Consider the following 24,146-nt stretch of genomic DNA (forward strand, 5'->3'; position numbering starts at 1 on the left):
TACCAACAAAGCTAGTGGAGGTGATGGAATTCCAGCTGAGCTATTTCAAATCCTAAAAGATGATGCTGTGAAAGTGCTGCACTCAATAGGCCAGCAAATTTGGAAAACACAGCAGTGGCCACAGGACTGGAAAAGGTCAGTTTTCATTCCAGCCCCAAAGAAAGGCAGTGCCAAAGAATGTTCAAACTATCACACAATTGCACTCATTTCACATGGTAGCAAAGTAATGATCAAAGCTTTCCAAGCCAAGCTTCAATAGTATGTGAACTGAGAACTTCCAGATGTTCAAGCTGGATTGAGAAAAGGCAGAGAAACCAGAGATCAAATTGCCAACATCTGTTGGATCACTGAAAAAGCAAGAGAGTTCCAGAAAAACATCTACTTTTGCTTCATTGACTGTGCTAAAGCCTTTGATTGTGTGGATCACAACAAACTGGAAAATTCTTCAAGTGATGGGAATGCCAGACCACCTATCTGTTTCCTGAGAAACCTGTATGCAGATCAAGAAACAACAGTTAGAACAGGACATGAAACAATGGACTGGTTCAAAATTGGGAAAGGCGTACGTCAAGGCTTTTTATTGTAACCCTGGTTATTTAACTTTAATGTAGAGTGTCATGTGAAATGCTGGGCTAGGTGAGGCACAAGCTGGAATCAAGATTGCTGGGAGAAGTATCAATAACCTTAGATATGCAGATGACCCCGCTCTTATGGCAGAAAGCTAAGAGGAACTAAAGAGCCTCTTGATGAAGGTGAAAGAGAAGAGGAGAAAGCTAGCTTAAAACTCAACATTCAAAAACTGAAGATCACAGCATCTGGTCCTATCTCTTCATGGCAAATAGATGGGGAAACAATGGAAACAGTGATTTTTTTGGGCTCCAAAATAACTGCAGATGGTGACTGCAGTCATTAAATTAAAAGATGCTTCTTGGAAGAAAAGCTATGACCAACCTAGACAGCGTATTAAAAAGCAGAGACATCACTTTGTGACTAAGGCTCATCTAGTCAAAGCTATGGCTTTTCTAGTAGTCATGTATGGATGTGAGAGTTGGACCATAAAGAAGGTTGAGCACCACTGAGGAATTGATGTTTTCAAACAGTGGTGTTGGAGAAGACTCTTGAGAGTCCCTTGTACTGCAAGGGGATCAAACCAGTCAATCCTAAAGGAAATCAATCCTGAATATTCATTTTAAAGAGTGAGGCTGAAGCTGAAGCCCTAATATTTTGGCCACCTGATGCAAAGAGTTGACTCACTGGAATAGACTCTGATGCTGGGAAAGATTGAAGGCAGAAGTAGAAGGGTATGACAGAGGATGAGATAGTTGGATGGCATCACAGACTTGATGGACAAGAGTTTGAGCAAGCTTCAAGAGATGGTGAAGGATATGGAAGCCTGGTGTGCTGCAGTCCATGTGGTGGCAAAAAGTTGGACATGACTGAGCGACTGAACAACAACAATAACAATTCTAGTGGAATTGAGCGAAAAGTCAAACATGCAAACAAGCAAAGAATAATTTCTTTTAAAAATATGAATATGTAAATTTAAAATTTTAATTGAAGTATAGTTGATTTACAATGCAATGTTAGTTTCAGATGTATGGCAAAGTGATTCAGTTACATATACATATATGTGTTATATATGTATATAAGAATATATATATGTGTTTTATTTATATATATATCAGATCAGATCAGATCAGTCGCTCAGTCGTATCCGACTCTTTGTGACCCCATGAATCACAGCACGCCAGGCCTCCCTGTCCATCACTATCTCCCGGAGTTCACTCAGACTCACGTCCATCGAGTCAGTGATGCCATCCAGCCATCTCATCCTCTGTCGTCCCCTTCTCCTCCTGCCCCCAATCCCTCCCAGCATCAGAGTCTTTTCCAAATAGTCAACTCTTCGCATGAGGTGGCCAAAGTACTGGAGTTTCAGCTTTAGCATCATTCCTTCCAGAGAAATCCCAGGGCTGATCTCCTTCAGAATGGACTGGTTGGATCTCCTTGCAGTCCAAGGGACTCTCAAGAGTCTTCTCCAACACCACAGTTCAAAAGCATCAATTCTTCGGCGCTCAGCCTTCTTCACAATCCAATTCTCACATCCATACTTGACCACAGGAAAAACCATAGCCTTGACTAGACGGACCTTTGTTGGCAAAGTAATGTCTCTGCTTTTCAATATGCTATCTAGGTTAGTCATAACTTTCCTTCCAATGAGTAAGCGTCTTTTAATTTCATGGCTGCAGTCACCATCTGCAGTGATTTTGGAGCCCAGAAAAATAAAGTCTGACACTGTTTCCACTGTTTCCGCATCTATTTCCCATGAAATGGTGGGACCAGATGCCATGATCTTCATTTTCTGAATGTTGAGCTTTAAGCCAACTTTTTCACTCTCCACTTTCACTTTCATCAAGAGCCTTTTTAGTTCCTCTTCACTTTCTGCCATAAGGGTGGTGTCATCTGCATATCTGAGGTTATTGATATTTCTCCCAGCAATCTTGATTCCAGCTTGTGTTTCTTCCAGTCCAGCATTTCTCATGATGTACTCTGCATAGAAGTTAAATAAACAGGGTGACAATATACAGCCTTGACGAACTCCTTTTCCTATTTGGAACCAGTCTGTTGTTCCATGTCCAGTTCTAACTGTTGCTTCCTGACCTGCATACAAATTTCTCAAGAGGCAGGTCAGGTGGTCTGGTATTCCCATCTCTTTCAGTATTCTCTCCTGGAGAATCCCAGGGATGGAGGAGCCTGGTGGGCTGCCATCTATGGGGTCACACAGAGTCAGACATGACTGACACGCCTTAGCAGCAGCAGCAGCTGTATGTATATGTTAATCCCAAACTCCAAATTTATCCCCCCACCCAATAAATTAAATAATTTCAGTAAGTGTCCCATTGGCACAAAGTTATGTGGTAGCAACCTGTCCAAATGAATCCCTTTCAGAATGTAACAGCGTCCATAATTGTGTCACCCCATCACATTCTCTTGTCTCTGACGAGCCAGTCTTCTTTGGACTTCATGTTTTCTTCCAACCTTTAATTGATTATAGGTAGGAAGTTATGAACTTTATTTTGGATTAAAGTTTTTTAGGAAATTGTTATTCCTGATCCTCTCCCAATCCTTATTTATTGTCAGCATAATGAAGATGACTTTTCTTCTCATATTTTCTTTTATTTTTCTCCTAGGAATAGACTATTATAACAAGATCATTGACGATTTGTTAGCAAATGGGGTCACACCCATCGTGACCCTCTACCACTTTGACTTGCCTCAGGCCTTGGAAGACCAAGAAGGTTGGCTCTCAGAGGCAATCATCGAATCCTTCGACAAATATGCCCGGTTTTGCTTCAGTACGTTCGGGGATCGAGTCAAGCAGTGGATCACCATAAATGAGCCTAATATTTTTGCTGTGATGGCATATGAGTTTGGTGTATTTCCTCCTGGTGTGCCTCACGTTGGAACTAAGGCTTATCAGGCAGCTCATAATTTGATTAAAGCTCATGCCAGATCCTGGCACAGCTATGATTCCTTATTCCGAAAAGAGCAGAAGGGCATGGTATCTCTATCAATTTTTGCTGGCTGGGCAGAACCAGCAGAACCCTACTCAGCGTCTGACCAGGAAGCAGTTAAAAGAGCCATGGCATTCCAACTGGACTTCTTTGCTAAACCCATATTTATTGATGGCGATTATCCTGAAGTTGTCAAGTCTCAGGTTGCCCTCATGAGTAAAAAGCAGGGCTACTCATCATCACGGCTTCCGGAATTTACAGAAGAAGAGAAGAGGATGATCAAAGGCACTGCTGATTTCTTTGCTGTGCAGTATTACACAACTCGCTTAGTCAAGAACCAGGAGAACAGGAAAGGAGAACTGGGTTTACTCCAGGATGTGGAGGTTGAAGTTTTTCCAGACCCATCTTGGATAAGTTTGAATTGGGTCTGTGTGGTGCCATGGGGAATACGTAAGCTACTGAAATACATTAAGGTAAATGCACTATTTGTTTGCATCCCTGTGTACCCAAACGTGGGAAGATGGGAAGATGGGCCTATGTCTACGTGTATAAAGACCTGAACAATGAATGCTTTAGGCAATAGCATATACATTTGTTGGCCTGGGAAGAGGTGATTAGGATTTAAGTCAATGAAGGATAATTAGCTGATAGTAGTGTTAGTTGCTCAGTTGCCAACTCTGTGACCCCATGGACTGTATGTAGCCTGCAGGGCTTCTCTGTCCATAGAATTCTCCAGGCAAGAATACTGGAGTGGGGTTGCCATTCCCTTCTCCAGGGATTCTTCCTGACCCAGGGATCAAATCTGGGTCTCCTGCATTACAGGCAGATTCTTTACGGTCTGAGCCACCAGGGATAAAGGGCTTCAAAGCCATGATTAGACTTAGGATTTGCTGTTAAATTCAGTTGTAGCTACAGTAGTACCTTGGACATATTTTTCAGGCTGGGGTCACAATTGAGTTACTAAAAGGCATAATAGGGATTTGAAATAGCTGAATTCTTTCTGGGTCTCTGTTATACTGAATGGCATCTAGGTAGCTGAAATGAAAATTTTAAGTTATCAGTTTTTTAGGATTCCCACTGTTGGGCAGAGAGGGGGAGAAGGCAATGGCACCTCACTCCAGTACTCTTGCCTGGAATATCCCATGGATGGAGGAGCCTGGTGGGCTGCAGTCCATGGGGTTGCTGGGAGTCGGATACCACGGAGCGACTTCACTTTCACTTTTCACTTTCATGCATTGGAGAAGGAAATGGCAACCCATTCCAGTGTTCTTGCCTGGAGAATCCCAGGGACAGGGGAGCCTGGTGGGCTGCCATCTATGGGGTCGCACAGAGTTGGACATGACTGAAGCGGCTTAGCAGCAGCAGCAGCTGCAGCTATCAGGGGGATAGAGAATATAGCTACTGGGGAGAGGGGGACCAAGGGGTTAAGGAGCAATAACAATCAGCAGATGCTGATGGAAGAAAGATATTTCTGTCTTCTCATTATAATAAGAGTCATTTGACTGTCTTCATGGATATTTGCACAGTTTTTCTTTTCCATTGTTAGTTATAAAAGGTCAGTGTGTGGAAAATTAAGTTAATAGGGTCAGTGCAATTTGATGAAAACTAGTTTTGGGGTTGTAGCTTAGAGAAGATAGAGGGTAATGCACCTGATTTTATGAGTTTTTTTTTTTTTTTTTACATCTGTTTGGAATAAAACTTCTGCTTTCTCATTCCAGGATACATATAATAACCCTGTAATTTACATCACCGAGAATGGGTTTCCCCAGGGTGACCCCACATCTTTTGATGACACTCAGCGCTGGGAGTATTTCAGACAGACATTTCAGGAACTGTTCAAAGGTACCATTTGAAATGATGAAAGATCAATTGTGCAAACTTGATATGATTTTCCCATGTGCCTATTTGCATTCAGCAAAGACCAATGATTTTGAAAGCTGAAATTCATGTAAATCAGTGTAAAGCTATGTAATTAACAGAGGGGGGAGAAAAAAGTATTTAGGAAAGAGGAAGGTTAGAATTTTGGCCTAGCTTCAACCTGCTGAAATTTAATCAAGTAAAAAGCGACAGTGTTTAGCATTTTGTGACTCCTGGGTGAAGGTGACATGAATAGAAGGAGTGGTGGCTATTGGGAGAGAGCATTAGTTATTACACATAGATCAGCACTGACCAGCTAGAGCATGCTTATTTGTATATTTTAATATCCTAACTATCAAGAAACGAATTGGCAGAATTCTTAAAGGACCAAAATCAAGCATTTGTGTAATAAACTTTCAAGTGGTATGTGTCTTCAATCAATGCATATTTCATTTAAAGTGTAACCAAACAGCAGCCATTCTTTTTGCCATATAGAATCTGTGAATTTTATTTCAAGACAATATTGTTATTCTGGCAACTCCTTTTACCCAAAGGAATTCTTTTCATATTTGAAAACAAATGTGAAGGAATAATCTTTGGCTGGTAACACATATTTCTGCCTCAGTTAATTTCTCCCTTTTAGCTACCACTTGGAACACTGTTGCTTCATAAATTTAATTTCTCCTCCCTATAAAGAAATCATATCATAGCAACAAAATTCAATGAAAATGAGACTTTCAATTTCCTGTTTTTTAAAACCATGATAGGCAGTTATTTCTCCTCATTCTGTTTGAGAGGTCCTGGAATTATTCTTTCCAAACTAAATCAGTAATATACTGGAATCAGTGAGAAGGAATTCTGGAAAGTGACACAAAGTGGTTTCTTTCCCAAACCTCAAATATATTGACTCAATTCCTCACCCAGCCCTGGGGTTTATTGACAGAGGGCAATTGGATTTTTTCAATTTTACACAAGCAAAATCATCCTTTTGTGTTACACAGAAAAAAGATTCATCCTCTGTGTGGGAATTCACCTTCTGATAAGAAAAGGAAATCTCTAGTTTTCTGAGATTCTTCCCCATTTCTCCCTGTAAATGACCCTGCTGCTGCTATTTAATCATTAAGTCATGTCCGACTCTTTGCGACCCCATGGACTATAGTGTGCCAAACTCTTCTGTTCATGGAGTTTCCCAGGCAAGAATACTGGAGTGGGTTATAAATGACCCTGCTCATAGTTAATACACCAACATTCCCAACTTCACCTCAAGAGACAAGTAGGCTAGTTATCATCATCAGATTTATGGATGCCCTAGGGACCCCAAAGGACTTGTTCAAAACTGTTCTGTGTATTTTAGGGAAAAAAGGGAAAAAATAGACATTGTCTTCATTCCCATCTTGGTGCTCTGTTTAGCGCTAACGTATAAGGACATTTCTTTGTTATCAGAAGTCATTTTTAGTACTTTGTACAGTGCCTTAGATCTTTAACACTAAAAATTCACCAGTGGACCCTCAAACTAAGATAAAGATAGAAAAGTAACTGAAGGCAAGAGAAGAAAATGTGAGAAGATTTGGGTTGGTGAGGGACAGGAGAGAAGATAAGGTTAGGAACAAAATCCTGCTTTTGAAATTATTGAATTCCTGTTGTACTGTTGAATTAATGTAAAAAGTATGAACTTAAACTATTAATTATTCACAGCATCTACATTCTCTTCTGATTCTTAATATTATGACTTCTATTCTTTGTAATTAATAAATAATATTGTATTTTTTTAAAATATAGTTTTTCAAAATGTGTAGAAATCTACACATTGACCAGAAACACTATATTAAGTGTATCTATTCTGGACTGGATATAGTGATAGCTATTTTTCATATGTTGTTGTAGTGAATACCAGTTCTCTCTTCTGCAGTGAAACTCTTTTCTAATAACTAGTCCCTTTTCTTTCTAGGAAATACCCACCTTGCCCCTATTCTTAGACTTATCATAGAGATAGTTATGTAAGCAGAATAAACAACTGCTGTTTGTCAACAGATAATTGATTGATCTAGATGTAGGCACATGACGGTGAGGTGGATCAATCCCAATTCTTCCCTGAGATTTAGAATTTGGGCCAATCAGTTTGCTTGTCTCATAGCATGGATTGGCAAGGTGATGTAACTTTGTGGGCCATTGGTGGCTATGCCTTTCCATGTAAAGCTTAGGGGTAGTGAGAAGATGGGTGGGGAACAGCTACCAGTGCCCCCAGGGAAATGGAGACAAGAAACCAGGGAGAGATCAGGGGGACAGTTGTGCTTCTAATTCCAGTTTGTCTCAGACTCAGCTGCAAATATGTTTTTGAGAGACATTACATTTACTTTTGAGAGACATTACCAGAACCAATTCTGGTTCACCTGATTCTGATTGGATTTCTATCACTTGGAACAAAAAGAGTCTTAATTGATGCCATCACATTATTTTATTTTCAAGACAGTGAGATGAGGTCATTGCTGCTATCTTACAGATGAGAAAACTGAGTTTCAAAGAGGCTAAGTCATTTGCTCGAGATCACAAAGTTACTAAGTAATATTTGCTAGAACAAGGCAGAATGTGTATAGTATTATTACTACCACTATTTTGGTGTTTGATAGGATCCCTGAGTCCAGGGCTTTCTGACTCAGAGTACTTGCTTGTCCCACCACACTTCTAGAAACTTTGCCTCACGTTTGGGTGCCCTGGGCTTGCATAAATTCTTTGAAAGCGTTTCATGCTGCCTCTGCGGGAGCCAGCAGGTCCTATGACCTTGGACAAAGCTCAGATGCCCCATATCCTGCCTCTCAGCAGAGGAAGGGAGCTGAAGTAACTGATCAATTTGCTGAGACTCCTCCAAGGTAATGCCGATGATCTTGACTGGCGAGCACTTGACTGGGAAGAACCACCCTGTGAGCGATTAAAAGCAATAACAAGCCCAGGAAGGTATTTGTGGGAAGCACGGCAAGAGAGAGGCCACCAGAACCCAGGGAGTCAGATGGATGATGGCTTTGTGATTCTTGGGAACAAACCCTTCCCTCCCACATCGTGCATATGGACAGGCACATAATGACACTATAGTTGGATCAATGATGTCTGCCTGAAGGTCTTACTAATCTCGTCAGGTAAAATCCCACAGCAATTAATTGAGCTGTAAAAAGAAAGCTAATGTTTCTATTTCCTTATGAGAAAAGGAGGAAAAAAAAAAAGAGGAAAATGTCATTTCAGGAAAAAAAAGGGAGAAATCAGTGAATGCCTTTTTAATCACTGCATTATTTAAATGCCTTTAAACAGGTTTTGTTTTAATTAATGCAGATATGGATAAGAGAAAAGCAACACAGTGGAGATACAAAAACTTGAAATGATATATAACTGGGCTTGTATTCCAGGTCCAGTTATTCAGCTAGGGGCACATGACCCAACCTCCCAAACTCTCAGTTTGTTCATCTATAAAAACGGGGTAATACTTTCCCTGGCAGAGTTGTAAAAATTTCATTTAATAAGCTATTGTGCTAAACACCCTAAGCAATTGCCTGGCACATAGTAAGCCCTCAACCAATGGTAATAACTGTTATTATTGCCAAATGTGCACTTTTAAGTATATATCTATCACCCCAGGTTATTTTCCTTATTATTTAAAACATAGAATCTCAGGACATTAAAAAAAATTTCTATCCGCCTTCATGTCTCTAAGTTATGACAGAACGTCCCCTGCCATGTCTGCAATTTTTCCATCATTTTTTCTGGGAAACTTCCTAATGAATGCTGGTAGCATTGGCCCTCTGGCTATTTACGATTGAATCCTATGGAGGACCTAGCAGCCAGGACCTCCCTCCATTCATTACTTCCTTTGGAGAGGTTGCCACATTAAGTGAAATATCAAATAATTGGCAGCAGAAACAACTATCAAACAACTGGGTAGCTGGAATTGTTCTGTCACAGGGATTTTTGTAAAAACTCAAGAAGCAGTGATCTTCAAAGCATTAGGCTTTTCTCACATGATTTGAATCTTTATTATATTCATAAAATTTACACCAATCTTGGCTGCTCTGGTGCCAGCAGGCAAGTGTAAGTCTATATATTGTTATTGTTCAGTTACTCAGTTGTGTCTGACCCTTTGTGACCCCATGGACTGTAGCACGCCAGTCTTCCGTGTCCTTCACTATCTCCCAGAGTTTGCTCAAACTCATGTCCATTGAGTCAGTGATGCCATCCAACCATCTCATCCTCTGTCGTACCCTTCTCCTCCTGCCTTCAATCTTTCTCAGCATCAGGGTCTTTTCCAATGAGTTGGCTCTTCGCATCAGGTGGCCAAAGTATTAGAGCTTCAGCGTAAGCACCAATCCTTCCAATGAATATCCAGGGTTAATTTTCTTTAGGATTGACTAGTTTGATCTCTTTGCTCCTTGCTCTGGAGAGTCCGTCTCCAACAGACTCTCAAGAGTCTTCTCCAACACCATAGTTTGAGAGCATCAATTCTTTGGTGGCACTCAGCCTTCTTTATGGTCCAACTGTCACATTCATACATGACTACTGGAAAAATCATAGCTTTGACTATATGGACCTTTATTGGCAAAGTGATGTCTTTGCTTTTTAATACATTGTCTAGGTTGGTCATAGCTTTTCTTCTAAGGAGCAAGTGTCTTTTAATTTCTTATATATAAAGTCTATATATAAGCACACATAAATGAAAGTGAAAGCCACTCAGTTCTGTCCGACTCTTTGAGACCCCATGGACTATACAGTCCATGGAATTCTCCAGGCCAGAATACTGGAGTGGGTAGCCTTTGCCTTCTCCAGGGGATTTTCCTAACCCAGGGATTGAACCCAGGTCTCCCACCTTGCAGGAGGATTCTTTACCAACTGAGCCACAAGGGAAGCCCAAGAACACATAAAGGGATACCTTAATAATCTGGATGTTGAGGAGGTGAGAAAGTGTGAGAAACCAGGCAAGTTATTCTCAATGGGTGACACTTGACCCATGATGTAAACTCTCCTAAAAGAGGATTTCAGTTGAGTTCAACCTGTTCCTCACACCTACCGAACCTGTGCCTCCCCATGGCTTGGCTCTCAGTCTTTCCTCAGCTGAAATGTCATGGTCTTCACCTTATTCCTGGCCCAATCCTGTTGTTTGGAGAAGATCAGCTAGCTTGAAGTCAGGCAAGATACAGGTTTGAAACTTGGTTCTTCCACTTCATGGTCAGTGATTTTGGGGGGAATTCTTAAACAAACAACACTTCAGTCATTTAATCTTTAAATGGGGATAATAAAAATATCTGTCTTCTAAAGCATGGTGAAAAATGAACACGATAATGCTTATAAAGCCTAAATACAGAGTCTGGCATGTTATGAAAGATTCCATAAATGACAGTTAATTTTGGGAGGGGGATATCTCTGCACCCTTTGAGAGTTGGAGCTGTGTCTTTTTTATAATTATATCTTCAGCCCCAAGCACTGTTTCTGTCATGAAGTAGCTTTCTACACGTTTGTCGAATTTGGTTGTGTCTTTCAGAGAACAGTGAGTCAATGGGTAATGAGAAATAAATGATGAAATGAAATGATTGGGAACTGTATTTCCTTTTCTTAAAGAAATATAACCCACATGGGAAAAAAACGCAGCCTTCTGGAAAGTTTCTGAGCCAGCCTAACTTTCCAGTGAGATCCATGCCTGAGTTAGCACAGCGGTAGATGATTGCAGAGAAGGTTTGTTAATGACCAGCTTTAGGCTTTTAATGACAAAACCCCTCAGCAAGATGTCATCGAAGTTATTGAAGACTTCACTGAAAGTGTTGAAGCTGATGCATTGTAACAAGAAGGTTATAAATCTTGCAGCTTGGGTATACCACCAAGATAGGATGCTGAGCTCAGAATCACCCTGCTGTTGTCTGTCAGCATTCTCCTCCCTCCCTTCCAATGGAGAGGCGGGAAGGGAGAAATACATCCATTTCCCAAAGTGGTGCAGACCTGGCAGCCACCTGCCTATGTCAATTTCAGATTGCAGAGGCCCATTTAACTGGACAAAATGTGTTAAGCACCTGTGTTTTTCTAAATGTGCATTAAAAAACATCCCAAGAATTAAGGAAAGGGCTCAAAGTTTGACACATTGACCTTTTGGAAAAACGAACCAATTAAAAATCCATTGCAAGCTCAGAATAGAGACTCAATTACCTGAATATAGAGTCCCACTTCATGTTTATTGTTTTATTGCTTCTCAAGATAAACCTTTGTCAACTCAGCCCCATGGAGCAGTTCATCTCATAGCTCATGGAGAACTCACAGCTTTGGGTACGTGGAGGCTGGGTTGTCAGATGCACTTGGTACTGTTGTTCCCAGCAGGACTGAATTGAGCCTGTGAAGAGGAGTCAAGGTCAGAATAGAAAAGGAAGAATGAGATTCAAAGGCTGTTCACAGAATTGTTTGAGCATGCTAGTGTATAGACTTGTGGAATTTGAAAAGTCATGAAGAAAACAATTTCCAATGTATTTGTATCCCACCAACCTACAAGGCTACAGGGCTTCCCTGGTGACTCAGAGGTAAAGAATCTGCCTGAAATGCAGAAGATGCAGGGTTGCTGCCTGGACTGGGAAGATCCCCTGGAGAAAGAAATGACAACCCACTCCAGTGTTCTTGCCTGGAAAATCCCATGGACAAAGGAGCCTGGAAGGCTGCAGTCCATGGGATCACAAGAGTTGGATATGACTTAACGATTAAACCACCACCAACCTACATACTCAGACTACACATCAACTCAGACAACCAGAGATTATAGAATAAACCTCAAAGAGAAACATGGCATATGATTGTCTTCTGTTGCTTCTCCGCTATTTCTGTTCAGTAGCATGCTTTCTCTTGAAGGGTGGAAGAGTAGAAAGTCTGCAGAGTCTGAAGAGAGAAGACTAAGTCTTGTGTTCTAGGGGTGTGCCTTTGGGGAAGTCCTCATTAGGACTCTCTGAATGTCAACTTCCTCATCTGTTAAATGAGACTGATGCTGATTGCCATTCTGCCTAACTCATAGTCAGTTGTGAAAATAAATTTATGTATTCATATTCCCAGAACATCTTAAAATGTTAGATATTAGTTTTATATTTGATATAGTTACTTTATACCTTTAAGGATATCAACCACTCTGGACAAAATACATAATCTGGACCTTCGTGCTCTCCACTGCAAAGGGAAGGGTTTGGTGCTTATTATCCATATCCTGTCTCAGAATCTATGGTTTTTATTTTCTTGCATGTTTCTGAAGGGCTATGATAGTGGGATCAGTTCAGGGGTTTGAGAGAATGTGTTCTATGACCAAGTGACTGGTGCAGTGCTTGGCAGAGTTCAAAATCACTCACTCACACAGACACAGACACAGACACAGACACACACACACACACACACACTGCTGTTGTTGAGCTACTTCATCAGACTTAACCCAAGTGAGGCCATACTGATATGATGAGGGACATACACGACTTAGCCGGCACACCCACTTTGAGACATAGAACCTGGTACATCTGCTTCCTGGGAGCAGGTTTCAAGGAGTTTCCCTGTGAGCAGCAGCTCAGTCACACATCAGAGAATCTGCCCTTGTGCTTCCTGATTAGAAACCATTCTTTATCTTCTATTTCCATAGCATTCTCTGCCCCTACAGAGAAGTCCCTTGGACTTCTTTTTAATTCAGTTCCAATTGCTTCAAGGGGATGATTACTTAAGGTTCTCCACTACCCCATACCTAGTGAATTTTATACTACTATACAGTCTTTAAAAATTTTTATTTAGATGATTCTAAACTCTCTCTCCATTGTTAGGGCAGTCTGTCCAGTAGTTTTTGTTCTGATGTAGCAGCAAACAGAAGTGCAGTTGCATCTTTATAACTAAAAGATCTGTAGAATAAAGTATAATTTGTTTGAAGAAGACTTATCTTTCCAAAATAAGTAATAGAGTCAATAGAATCTCAAAAAGGGAGACAAAAGGAAGGATTTGGTAATACTTTTAAAATGAAAACCCAGTGGCTCAAGCAGTAAAGAATCTGCTTGCAATGCAGGAGATGTAGGTTCTGTCCCTGAGTTGGCAAGATCCCCTGGAGGAGAATGTAGCAAGCCACTCTAGTGTTCTTACCTGGAGAATCCTGTGGACAGAGGAGTCTGGCGGGCTACTACAGTCTATAGGGTCTCAGAGTCAGACATGACTGAGCACACACATGCTTTAAATGAAACATAACTGAGATATAACAGTGTTTAAGGCGTATACCACATTGATTTGATACATTTATATATTATAGTATCATTACAACCTTAGTGTTAGCTAACACCTCTATTATGTTACAGAATTATCATTTCCTTTTTTTTTGGTAGTAGAAACAATTAAGATCTAGTCTCTTAACAACTTTAAGGTTTATAATACTGTATTGTTGACTATAATCATTATACTGTGCATTCGTTCCTCAGAACTTATTTATCGTTTAGTTCACAGTTTGTATCCTTAAGTAACATCTCTCTTAACTCCCAGACTCTGGTAACCACCATTCTACTCTCTGTTTTTACAAGTTTGTCTTTTTTAGATTCTATAAGAAAGTGATTTTATACAATATTTGTATTTTTCTAACTTTTCACTTAGCATCATGCCCTCAAATTCCATCCATGTTGTTACAAATAGCAGGATTTCTTTTCCTTCTTCTCATAGTTCATTATGTGTGTGTGCATGTGCGTGCGTGTGTGTGTGTGTGTGTGTATACCACAACTTCACTATTATTCATTCATCTGTTGATCATTTCTGATGGACATTTAGGTTGTCTCCATATCTTGGTTATTGTGAATAATGCTGCAACAAACAAATAAACATAGGAGTTCATATATCTCTTGGCTATCATCAGGAAAACAGGAGATAAGTATTGGGAAGGATGTGGGGATAAGAGAACTCTTGTACACTGTTGGTAGGAATGTAAATTGATTCAACCATGGAAAACAGTAGGAAGCTTCCTGAAAAAGTTAAAAATAGAACTCCCGTATGATCCAGCAAAATCCACTTCAGAGTGTATATCCAAAGGAAATGGAAATGAGTTTGAAGAGATGATAACTTTTTTCACCTGTTCAGGGAGAGAGCAATGCTGGAATATTCAGGTGCTGAGCGGAGTCTTGGAAGTGGGAGAAGGTGCAAGTCTCAGGTTTTCCCTGAGGCCCAGGTGATGTGGACCTCCACGTGTCTGCCTGCATTAGCTCTTGTTTCCTGATCTGCAAAATAACCTGATTACTACCTGGCTTCTTAGTTATCTAAGAACGTACTTTGGAACATGGTGAGTAGAATTTCTTAGTGTGACTGGCAGGGGATGTCTTGGTAACTGTGTTAAGACGCATTCGGCTGGACAGCTGTGGGCTCTTGGGAAGAAGAGAGAGAAGTGCATGGCCAGGTGTTAGCCCTTCCTACTCAGGGAACTTTTGGAGTTTTCCAAATCTTGGAAGAGGATATTCCTCACTATGAATTATTATTCTGACATTATGTCTTGCAAATCAAAGTCTTGTGAGTTCAACAGTGGGTATTAACTCTGGGTACACTGAGAAAATGAGTCTCTGGATTTGCAGCATTGCTAATTAGACCTTAAACAGTGTTAATCTCACCTATGGTCTGGTCTTATTTGTTTATAACTTCAACATATGCTGGACAGTTGCTCTATATTTATTATATAACTTTGAGATCGCTTATGCTGGACATGTGCTCTATAGTGACATAAACATGGTTTCTGACAACTTTCCCAGGCTTGTAATTGGATAAACTATTGATTAACTACATCCTATATATATATATATATATATATATATATATATATATATATATATATTCCAATAGAGAGCTTGACACTGTATGTAAGAAAATCAACAATATTTTGAAAGAAATATTAAACATTGATACTGTAAGTAATTCATAGGATCCTTGCACAACCATAGTCATGTAACAAGTAAATATTTGTTAAATAAGATGATTGAATAGATAGAACTTGAGAAACACTTTGATTCTTGAAGACAGTGCCTACTATAATCCTTGAAGGAAGAAAGCCATTTTTAGAAGAAAATGGAAGTTTTAAAGGGTATAAACACTCAGAGGCAGGAATAGTATGTAGTAAACTTTTAATCACCATTTTTTTTACAGACAAATTTCTGACCAGAATACAGTTTTGGAGTTTTGAGCTCCATACTTAGCATTCTGTAAATGCTCAGTAAACATTTAATGAGTGACTAGGAGATTGAGTCTAGATTAGTAGGAGAAATGAATTACTCCTGGGAATTACAATGAAGTATTAGATTTATTCCACCATTTTGCTTTTTAAGAAAATTTTAAAGAAATGATAGATTGTTTTTACTGTTATTAAGACAATTTTCATGCATTGGTATAATGCATGGGTGCTAATTATACCCCTTTGATATTAAACTTGAGTTTGTTGTGACAGTAATTGAAATCTATGCTAAATTTTTTTGAACTTTCTTTTCTATAAGTACACTTCACCTCACTGTGCCTCAGTTTCTTCATTTGAAGAACAAAAGGGGTGAACTAGCTATTCATTTGGGATCCTTTCAGTTTAAGAATTATGTGACCCTCCAAATGTTCTTTCTAGGCGTATATGTCAAGTATCATATTTTATAAGAACTCTTGGTAATTTCTTTGGCTATAAAATTAAGTCTAAGGAATTATAATTAATAGTCTTTTAAAAAGAACTTTCTTCATTCTTCTTATCCAGCTACTTAATTTGAAATGTGAGCACCTTTTTTATCTGGACATAAAATTAGCCCTTGCTCTTCAATGAACTGTTTCTATTGATATTGATTCAGTTCCAGGTAACATTTTCTTGACCTTCAGTCTGGGTGTTTCCTCTTTTATTCATTCATATTGAAAATGAACCTTACTTTACTTCCCCTGAGAAAGTTATCCCTTGGAGTTCAGAATCAGAAGGGTCACCTCAGATTCAAGTTTAACAAAGTTACTGTGGAGGGTATAAAATCTCAGAGAGGAAATTGAATGAGCAAATCAGTTCAAAGCATTAGAGTAAAATTCCCAACTGAACAGCTCCATGGCAGTTACAATCATGAGCAGTGAAATCACCTTTCAAAACATGATCATGGCAAGCACCACCTAATCTATCAAGTTTTAAGACAGTTAAGTATGATTTTCAAGCTTCACTATAAATGTGTAATTTAATTCAGTTAGGCAGTGCAGTAATTTTAACTTTCTTTAAATTTTACTTGAGCATGAAACTTTTGTCTCTGGGCAAGATCCTGAATTAGAAGGAAGGATCAAATTTCAGAATTACCTTCCCACCATAATTGTGTGCTACTTCATATATGTGAAGTCTGTTTTTCTATTCTGAACTTTTGAGCAAAGAGCTAACTCCGGTCAGGGATCCTCTGACCCCAAGTTACTGTTTAGGTAGGATTTTCTTCAACATGATGGAAATATCAGTGTGGTCCTAGAGATGAAAATAGTTTCTTTTGGAATAGAAAGTAACTCGTAAGGCTTATCTGGAAATGCTACGTGCAGAGGAGGGGAGGAAGGCCAGCCTCTTTGATGAGGGTCCTCTCAGAACTGCCAAGTCTCCTGGGTGTGAATGGGATTAGCTAATGAAACAGTATCATGGTCAGAGATGATTCCCCCCCCCCCTTCCAAAGTTCAGCCACTTTCCCCCCTTGTTTGTGAAATTCCATTATGGGAGTTACAGCCTGTTTTAGAGATAAGTGAAACCATTATGGGTAGAGGAACAAGGCATTTGAACCCAGAAGAATTTTAATTGGTGCTTGTGAATACAGGTGAACGAGAAGCCATAAATGTCTCAGGTGAAACTGTGAATATTTGGGATGCAAAAATAGATGATGGGAGAAGGGATGTATCACATTTGTTGATGAAATAACTCTTTTCTTCCATCACAAATTGAATTCATTTCCTTTATAGATGTAAATTCAGCCTAAAGACTTTAAATAATTTTAAATGTTCTTTTATGAAAGTGAAAGTCACTCAGTCATGTCTGACTCTTTGTGACCCCATGGACTGTAGCCTGCCAGGCTCCTCTGTCCATGGAATTGTCCAGGCAAGAATACTGGAGTGGGTAGCCATACCCTTCTGCAGGGAATCTTCCCAACCCAGGGCTCAAACCCAGGTCTCTCACATTGCAGGTGGATTCTTTACCATCTGAGTCAAGTCAAATATGTTTCACAGTTAAATATGTGTGGATTAACACAGAAATTAGGTCATTGCATAAAATGTGAGTAAATGAATGTATATTAAGTATATACCTTTATTGGTAAATCATTTTGTTCTGTGGCTGAGGCTATGCTAATTTAGTCCAAAGATGTTTGAGCTATATTCTTGAGGCTTTGAATGAGCAGTTGGCCTTTTATTTAAAAAAAAAAATCTACAAAAATATTTCATGCGCAGAGTTTTCTGCCATTATGAATACATGGTAGCAATCTCAAGAATGGTTCAGAAAAATTCTTCAGCATGTCTGGAAAAATGAACCATCTGACCCACTGACTATGCTTAAGTTTTATGCATACAAGCAATAAATTTTATGAATACTTTTATGCAATACCTTGTTTGAAATAGTGAAAGAGCATATTCCTTAAAGACACAGTTCTGCCCTCAAAACCTGGCTCTGACACTCTTTCCTGTTGTGTACCCTTGGACAAGTTATTCTAACTCTTATGAATTTCAGTTCATCATCTGTGAAATTTTATTTTTGGTGAGGATTAATGATATACTTCATATCCTAGAAAAATGCTTGGCACATAACTCCCCCAAATCATAATGAATGCAGTGAATTCTTTTTACCCAGCATCTATTAACCAGGATTTTAGAAAAACTGTGACTTCCTGCACAGTCATCAAGCACTGATAATTTATGCTTTTCTTGATGACCCTGAAATGCATTCTGAATAATTAGGGAAAGATTAAATTATAATCAGTTTAGTTTCAGTGTTAAGTGTATTTTAATTTATTCTCATTCTTTAAAAATTTGTAATCCTTCTGCATGTGGTAACAATTAACGAAAAATATTTGATTAGCTGGAGCACTCTATTTCCTGACTATCTAACTAATAATGAATTTATTGTATGTTGCTGGAACCCAAACTCTTTATGGATCAACTGGGCATTTTCTGTGTGGGTTCACTTCGCACAGGCCTTATATCCATTCTCAAAATCAGTGTGTTGATGTTACTCCCTGGTGGAAATTCTAGAACTAACCTTTAAATATTCTCAAACAATAGTCTGAGTCTACACAAGGCCCTTTGTGTGTTTTTGATCACAAGCTCATAAAACTGGTCATCCAATCTGATTTTGTGCAGATGAGTAACTAAATCGTCTCACCCAGAGGACTGTCCATTCTTTTTCTATGGATTTCTAGAGATGGGCACCTCAACTGACATTAGTATTCAACCTGTCTTGGTTTTCATCAGCCTTTACTTTTATCCAATTATGTTTTAGACTTATCTTCACCTGACTTTTTTAGGCTACATAACCCTCCTGCAGCCATGAAATTAAAAGACGCTTACTCCTTGGAAGGAAAGTTATGACCAACCTAGACAGCATATCAAAAAGCAGAAACATTACTTTGCCAACAAAAGTCCGTCTAGTCAAGGCTATGGTTTTTCCAGTAGTTGTGTATGGATGTGAGAGTTGGACTGTGAAGAAAGCTGAGCACCGAAGAATTGATGCTTTTGAACTGTGGTGTTGGAGAGGACTCTTGAGAGTCCCTTGGACTGCAAGGAGATCCAACCAGTCCATTCTAAAGATCAGTCCTGAGTGTTCTTTGGAAGGAATGATGCTAAAGCTGGAACTCCAGAACTTTGGCCACCTCATGCAAAGATTTGACTCATTGGAAAAGACTCTGATGCTGGGAGGGATTGCGGGCAGGAGGAAAAGGGGACGACAGAGGATGAGATGGCTGGATGGCATCACCGACTTGATGGATGTGAGTCTGAGTGAACTCTGGGAGATAGTGATGGACAGGAAGGCCTGGTGTGCTGCGATTCATGGGGTCGGAAAGAGTCAGACATGACTGAGCGACTGAACTGAACTGAACTGAACCTTCCTGATGAAAACTTTACTATGCATTTAATCATTTTTGTGGTTCTTTGAGTTTTTCACATTTCTTGCATTTATATCTTCTCCCATATAATGCCATATGCTGCTTTAAAAGATGGCTAACAACTGTCTTGTGTTAGAAATAAAGTCTTTAAGAATTTATCAATGTATTGTTTCTTTGTGATCTTGGTAAGGTAGGTTTTTAGGCAAGCAGATTGATTTTAGAGGTTTAGTTGATCACCAAAGAACATAATGTTCATCTGTCCTCCTCTGTCTGGCCTCATACTGCCTTCCTTTAAATATCTGCCTTGCTCTGAAACTCCCCCTTCCAGTCGACAGTCTTTTTTCTCCCACAGTATCCTCCACATCCCAGCTGACACTCCCAGGGCTTAGTGAGTACAGTGGCGGCTGCAGAAGGTGGTAGATTGTTTCCTTTAAATGAGGAACGAGGACAGGGTAGCTGGTGAAGAGATAATTTTGTTTTCCAAGATCAGGCAACTCTTGGCCCTGGTGGAAAGCCAGGACTGGTGAAGGTGCTCCTGTCAAAGTATAGGATCTTCCTTGATGATGTCTGGGTACATGCTCGGTGAAGACAGGGAGCCTGGGTGCATAACCAGGAAGCAACAGTTAGCACTCTAACCCTGCGCTGTCTCTGAGACTACTCTCACTAGGTAACGTTTTTTCCTTGTTATATAGACATGTATTAAAAGCAGGCAATTTGACTGGAATGCTGTCATTGTTTCTCTAGCCACAGCAGTTATATCTCTTTGACTATTGCAAACATGTTTCATGTTTGACAAACCATACTTACATGACTGGGCTATGTTGAATCTTCTGGGAGCGACAATTTTGAACTTTGGTATATTAGAATGATCAACTGCAATGTTTTATTGAGGAAACTTCTTTAAGAATATGTGAAATCTTCAGAAGAACAGTATCAGATCTCCTTGTCAGAACAAATAAATTTATCTTAATATAAAAAGTTAAAGCCGAAGAAATATCTTCACTAGATTTTTGTACCAATAAATGTGGTATTGAGTATCTGTATATTGGTCAGTAGTTGAGGGAAATTTATATTATGTTTCTTATTCTTTAATTTAGAATTTTTCCATTCAAGTATAATTGACATATAACATTATATTAGTCACAGGTATACAATATAATGATTTAATATTGGTATATATTGTGAAAATGAGTCTATTATTTTTTAACTTTTGACATTCCTAATGCTGGATTCTCTTATAAATATGGGTAATTGCATTCAATCTGAGTCATTTATTGCTTTCATTTTATTTAAGAGAGATTTGCTTCTTTAGAAAATCATCTTCTTTTTGTATTTCTATTTTAAAAAGTGTTTTTGAATAACATAAACACTGTTAAATCTTGGTTATTCAGAGAATAATGGTAGGGAGGACAGTTAGATGTCAGTTTAACTTGTTGAGAGGTATTAATTTTTGTCAATTATTGAAGATAGGCCATTTTATTACATTCAGGTTCTTGATGAAAAGAAATGCCAGCTAGCAAGTCAGAAACAGGAGGGAAAGGGAGACTACAAATGTTCTGAACATAGATGTTGACTAGAAAGTTTGAAAACTGGCCCATAGCTTTCTGACATCAGGGTTAAAGGGGATTCACCATTCGTTATATAAGTAGTGTTCAGATTGTGTGCTCTGGAGCCTTGGGTTCTGTGGAGATATCTTTGGGGACTCTGTTAGGTTGCATCGAGAGAAGGTGAGAAATTAGGGCTCTGGGGCACCTCAGCTTTCATTGGGTATATATATTAGAAATCCATAAAAATTTTCATTTGAAAGGAAGACTCTGTTGCTAAAAAAAGAAAAAGTGGAAAGCCACTGACTAATAGGGATCTCATTATCAGAGGGGAAGAAGCATAGTAGCTCCTTTGGGGAAATGAAGCCTCACTTCTTTTCTCTTTCACTTAAAAAAAAAAAAAAGATATTTCAAGCATATAGAAAAAAATACAAGTATCCATACAACTATGACCTAGATTTAACAAATATTAATATTTTGCCACATATATTTTACATGAAAAAAATATGATTGACCCAGGTGAGGCACTTCTGTGCCCTTCCTAAATTGCCTTTCTTCCATACCTCACCTGGGATAACCCTGATCCTGAAATTGATAAACATCAAATTGCACATTAGATGTATATTTTGCTACAAAATGCATGGACCCATAACCTATTTGTACATTGTTTGTACATCTTAGTATTTATATAAGTGGTGTCACAATAGCTGCTTTCAACATTACATTTTTTAAGGTTTATCCGTGTTGATACTTTTAGCTTGAATTCATCTTTTAAAAGGCATTATGATATTCTGATATGTGATCAGACCACATTTAATATCCATTTGCTTGTTGACAGATCTTTGGGGTCAAAATGATGGATTTTTTCTCACTTTTATAAACAGTGATGCACTGAATATCATTGAGTAGCTCATATGTTTTTTAAAAAAATTAATTTATTTTTGGAGTAGCTCATATGTTTGAAAGGCATTTCCTACATGAGGGTTTATGAAGCAGTCCCACATTTAGCCCCTGTGGTATCTTTGTACCATATAGAATGAGGCTCCCTTCCCTCAAAACATTTTTTGGAAAACTTTGATCACAAAGACTAAACAAATATACAGTGGCTTTCTGTCAGGGTTTCTAGAGCTGTGCGAAGTACAATCTGCATAATCATAAGCAGCAGTCTTGAATGTTGGGGATGAAAATCTGTAGGGTATACAGAGTTTGGGTGAGTTCATGCGCTTGACAGGTTAGCAACTGGAATCTAAATAGATTCATGCTTGATATTTACTTAAGGTAATTCCAACTAAAGGTAGGGGCTGGGGAATTGCATCTTCTTTGGAGATTTTTGTTGTTGTTATTCAGTCACCAAGTCGTGTCCAATTCTTCATGACCATGGACTGCTGCACACCAGGCTTCCCGGTCCCTTACCATCGCCTGGAGTTTGCCCAAGTTCATGTCCAGTGAATTGGTGATGCCATCCAACCATTTCATCCTCTATCACCTTCTTTTCCTCTTGGGAGATAATATGTTGAAAATGGAGAGCACAGGAAGATGTACAAGGCTTTTGCTGGACTGGTGGTTGGGCCAAGCGATAGTGTGAGGAGTCATTATCCATATTTCCCCCTTTCCAGAATAATGCCCTCAAGCCCCTTCTGTGTAAACACATATACAGTGCAGGCTTCATCTGCCAAGTCAAATGTATGCTACTAAGGAAGGCAAGTTGTGCAGAGAAGGTATATCTGTGGCTGCTCCTGGAAAGGAAGTTTGACTTGTATTGGGCTGAAGGTACCAAGCTGTGAACCTCCCACTGGGGCTGGTGTTACAAGTGTCAATACATTGCAATGCGTTCATCTAAAGTCCCTTGGTTCTCACTAGGTAGCTTTGCCTGGAGAGGAAAACAGCCCCACAACAGGCAGTGTGATGTCCCCTCTGTTATTGATGGGAGTTTAGTTGGGGAGGAATTCTGCCCAGCTTTGGAAACCTTGCAAGTGTATTATTTGCTTTGCAAAGTCCTTGTAATTATTCTTTTTTCCTTTTTAAAAAAAAATTTATTAGAGGCTAATTAACAGTATTGTGATGGTTTTTGCCGTACATCAACATGAATCAGCCATAGGTATACACATATCTGCAGAAGGCAATGGCACCCCACTCCAGTACTCTTGCCTGGAAAATCCCATGGACGGAGGAGCCTGGTGCGCTGCAGTCCATGGGGTCGCTAGGAGTCGGACATGACTGAGCGACTTCACTTTCACTTTTCACTTTCATGCATTGGAGAAGGAAATGGCAACCTACTCCAGTGTTCTTGCCTGGAGAATCCCAGGGACGGGGGAGCCTGGTGGGCTGCCGTCTATGGGATCGCACAGAGTCGGACACGACTGACGTGACTTAGCAGCAGCAGCATACACATATCTTCTCCCTCTTGAACCCCCCTCCCACATCCCCCCCATCTCAGACTCTGTGTTGTCACAGAGCGCTGGCTTTGGGTTCCCTATGTCCTACATCAGATTCCCACTGGCTATCTATTTTACATATGGTTATGTATATGTTTCAGCTCTATTCTCTCAAATCATCCCACCCTCTCCTTCCCCCACTGTGTCCCAAAGTCTCTATTTCTGTGTCTCCTTTGCTGCCCTGCAAATAGGTTCATCAGTACCATCTTTCTGGATTCCATATATTTGCATTAATATATGATATTTATCTTTCTCCTTCTGACTTACTTCACTCTGTGGAGAAAAGGGAAACCTCCTACACTGTTGGTGGGAATGCAAATTGATGCAGCCACTAGGGAGAACAGATTCCTTAAAAAACAAGGAATAAAACTACCATATAACCCAGCAACTCCACTACTGGGCATATACCCTGAGGAAACCATAAATGAAAAAGATCCTTGTACCCCAGTGCTCATGGCAGCACTAGAAAATCCCATGGATGAAGGAGCCTGGTGGGCTGCAGTCCATGGGGTCACTAAGAGTTGGACATGACTGAGCGACTTCACTTTCACATTTCACTTTCATGCATTGGAGAAGGAAATGGCAACCCACTCCAGTGTTCTTGCCTGGAGAATCCCAGGGACGGGGGAGCCTGGTGGGCTGCCGTCTATGGGGTCGCTCAGAGTGGGACAAGACTGAAGCGACTTAGCAGCAGCAGCAGCAGGCATGGAAGTAACCTATGATGTTCATCAACAGATG

At 39.7% G+C, this 24,146-nt stretch overlaps 1 protein-coding gene across 1 annotated transcript in view; it reads left to right on the forward strand.

The window, feature by feature from the left end:
- LOC129657191 (cytosolic beta-glucosidase) overlaps positions 1-24,146 on the forward strand; it is a 132,467-nt gene that overhangs the window by 64,874 nt on the left and 43,447 nt on the right. The window contains exons 3-4 of the mRNA XM_055587450.1: positions 3,189-3,985; positions 5,231-5,354. Coding sequence (XP_055443425.1) covers positions 3,189-3,985; positions 5,231-5,354 — 921 coding nt within the window. The remainder of the gene's footprint in view (positions 1-3,188; positions 3,986-5,230; positions 5,355-24,146) is intronic.

This window comes from Bubalus kerabau, chromosome 7 (assembly GCF_029407905.1).
Source record: "Bubalus kerabau isolate K-KA32 ecotype Philippines breed swamp buffalo chromosome 7, PCC_UOA_SB_1v2, whole genome shotgun sequence".
NCBI lineage: Eukaryota > Metazoa > Chordata > Mammalia > Artiodactyla > Bovidae > Bubalus > Bubalus kerabau.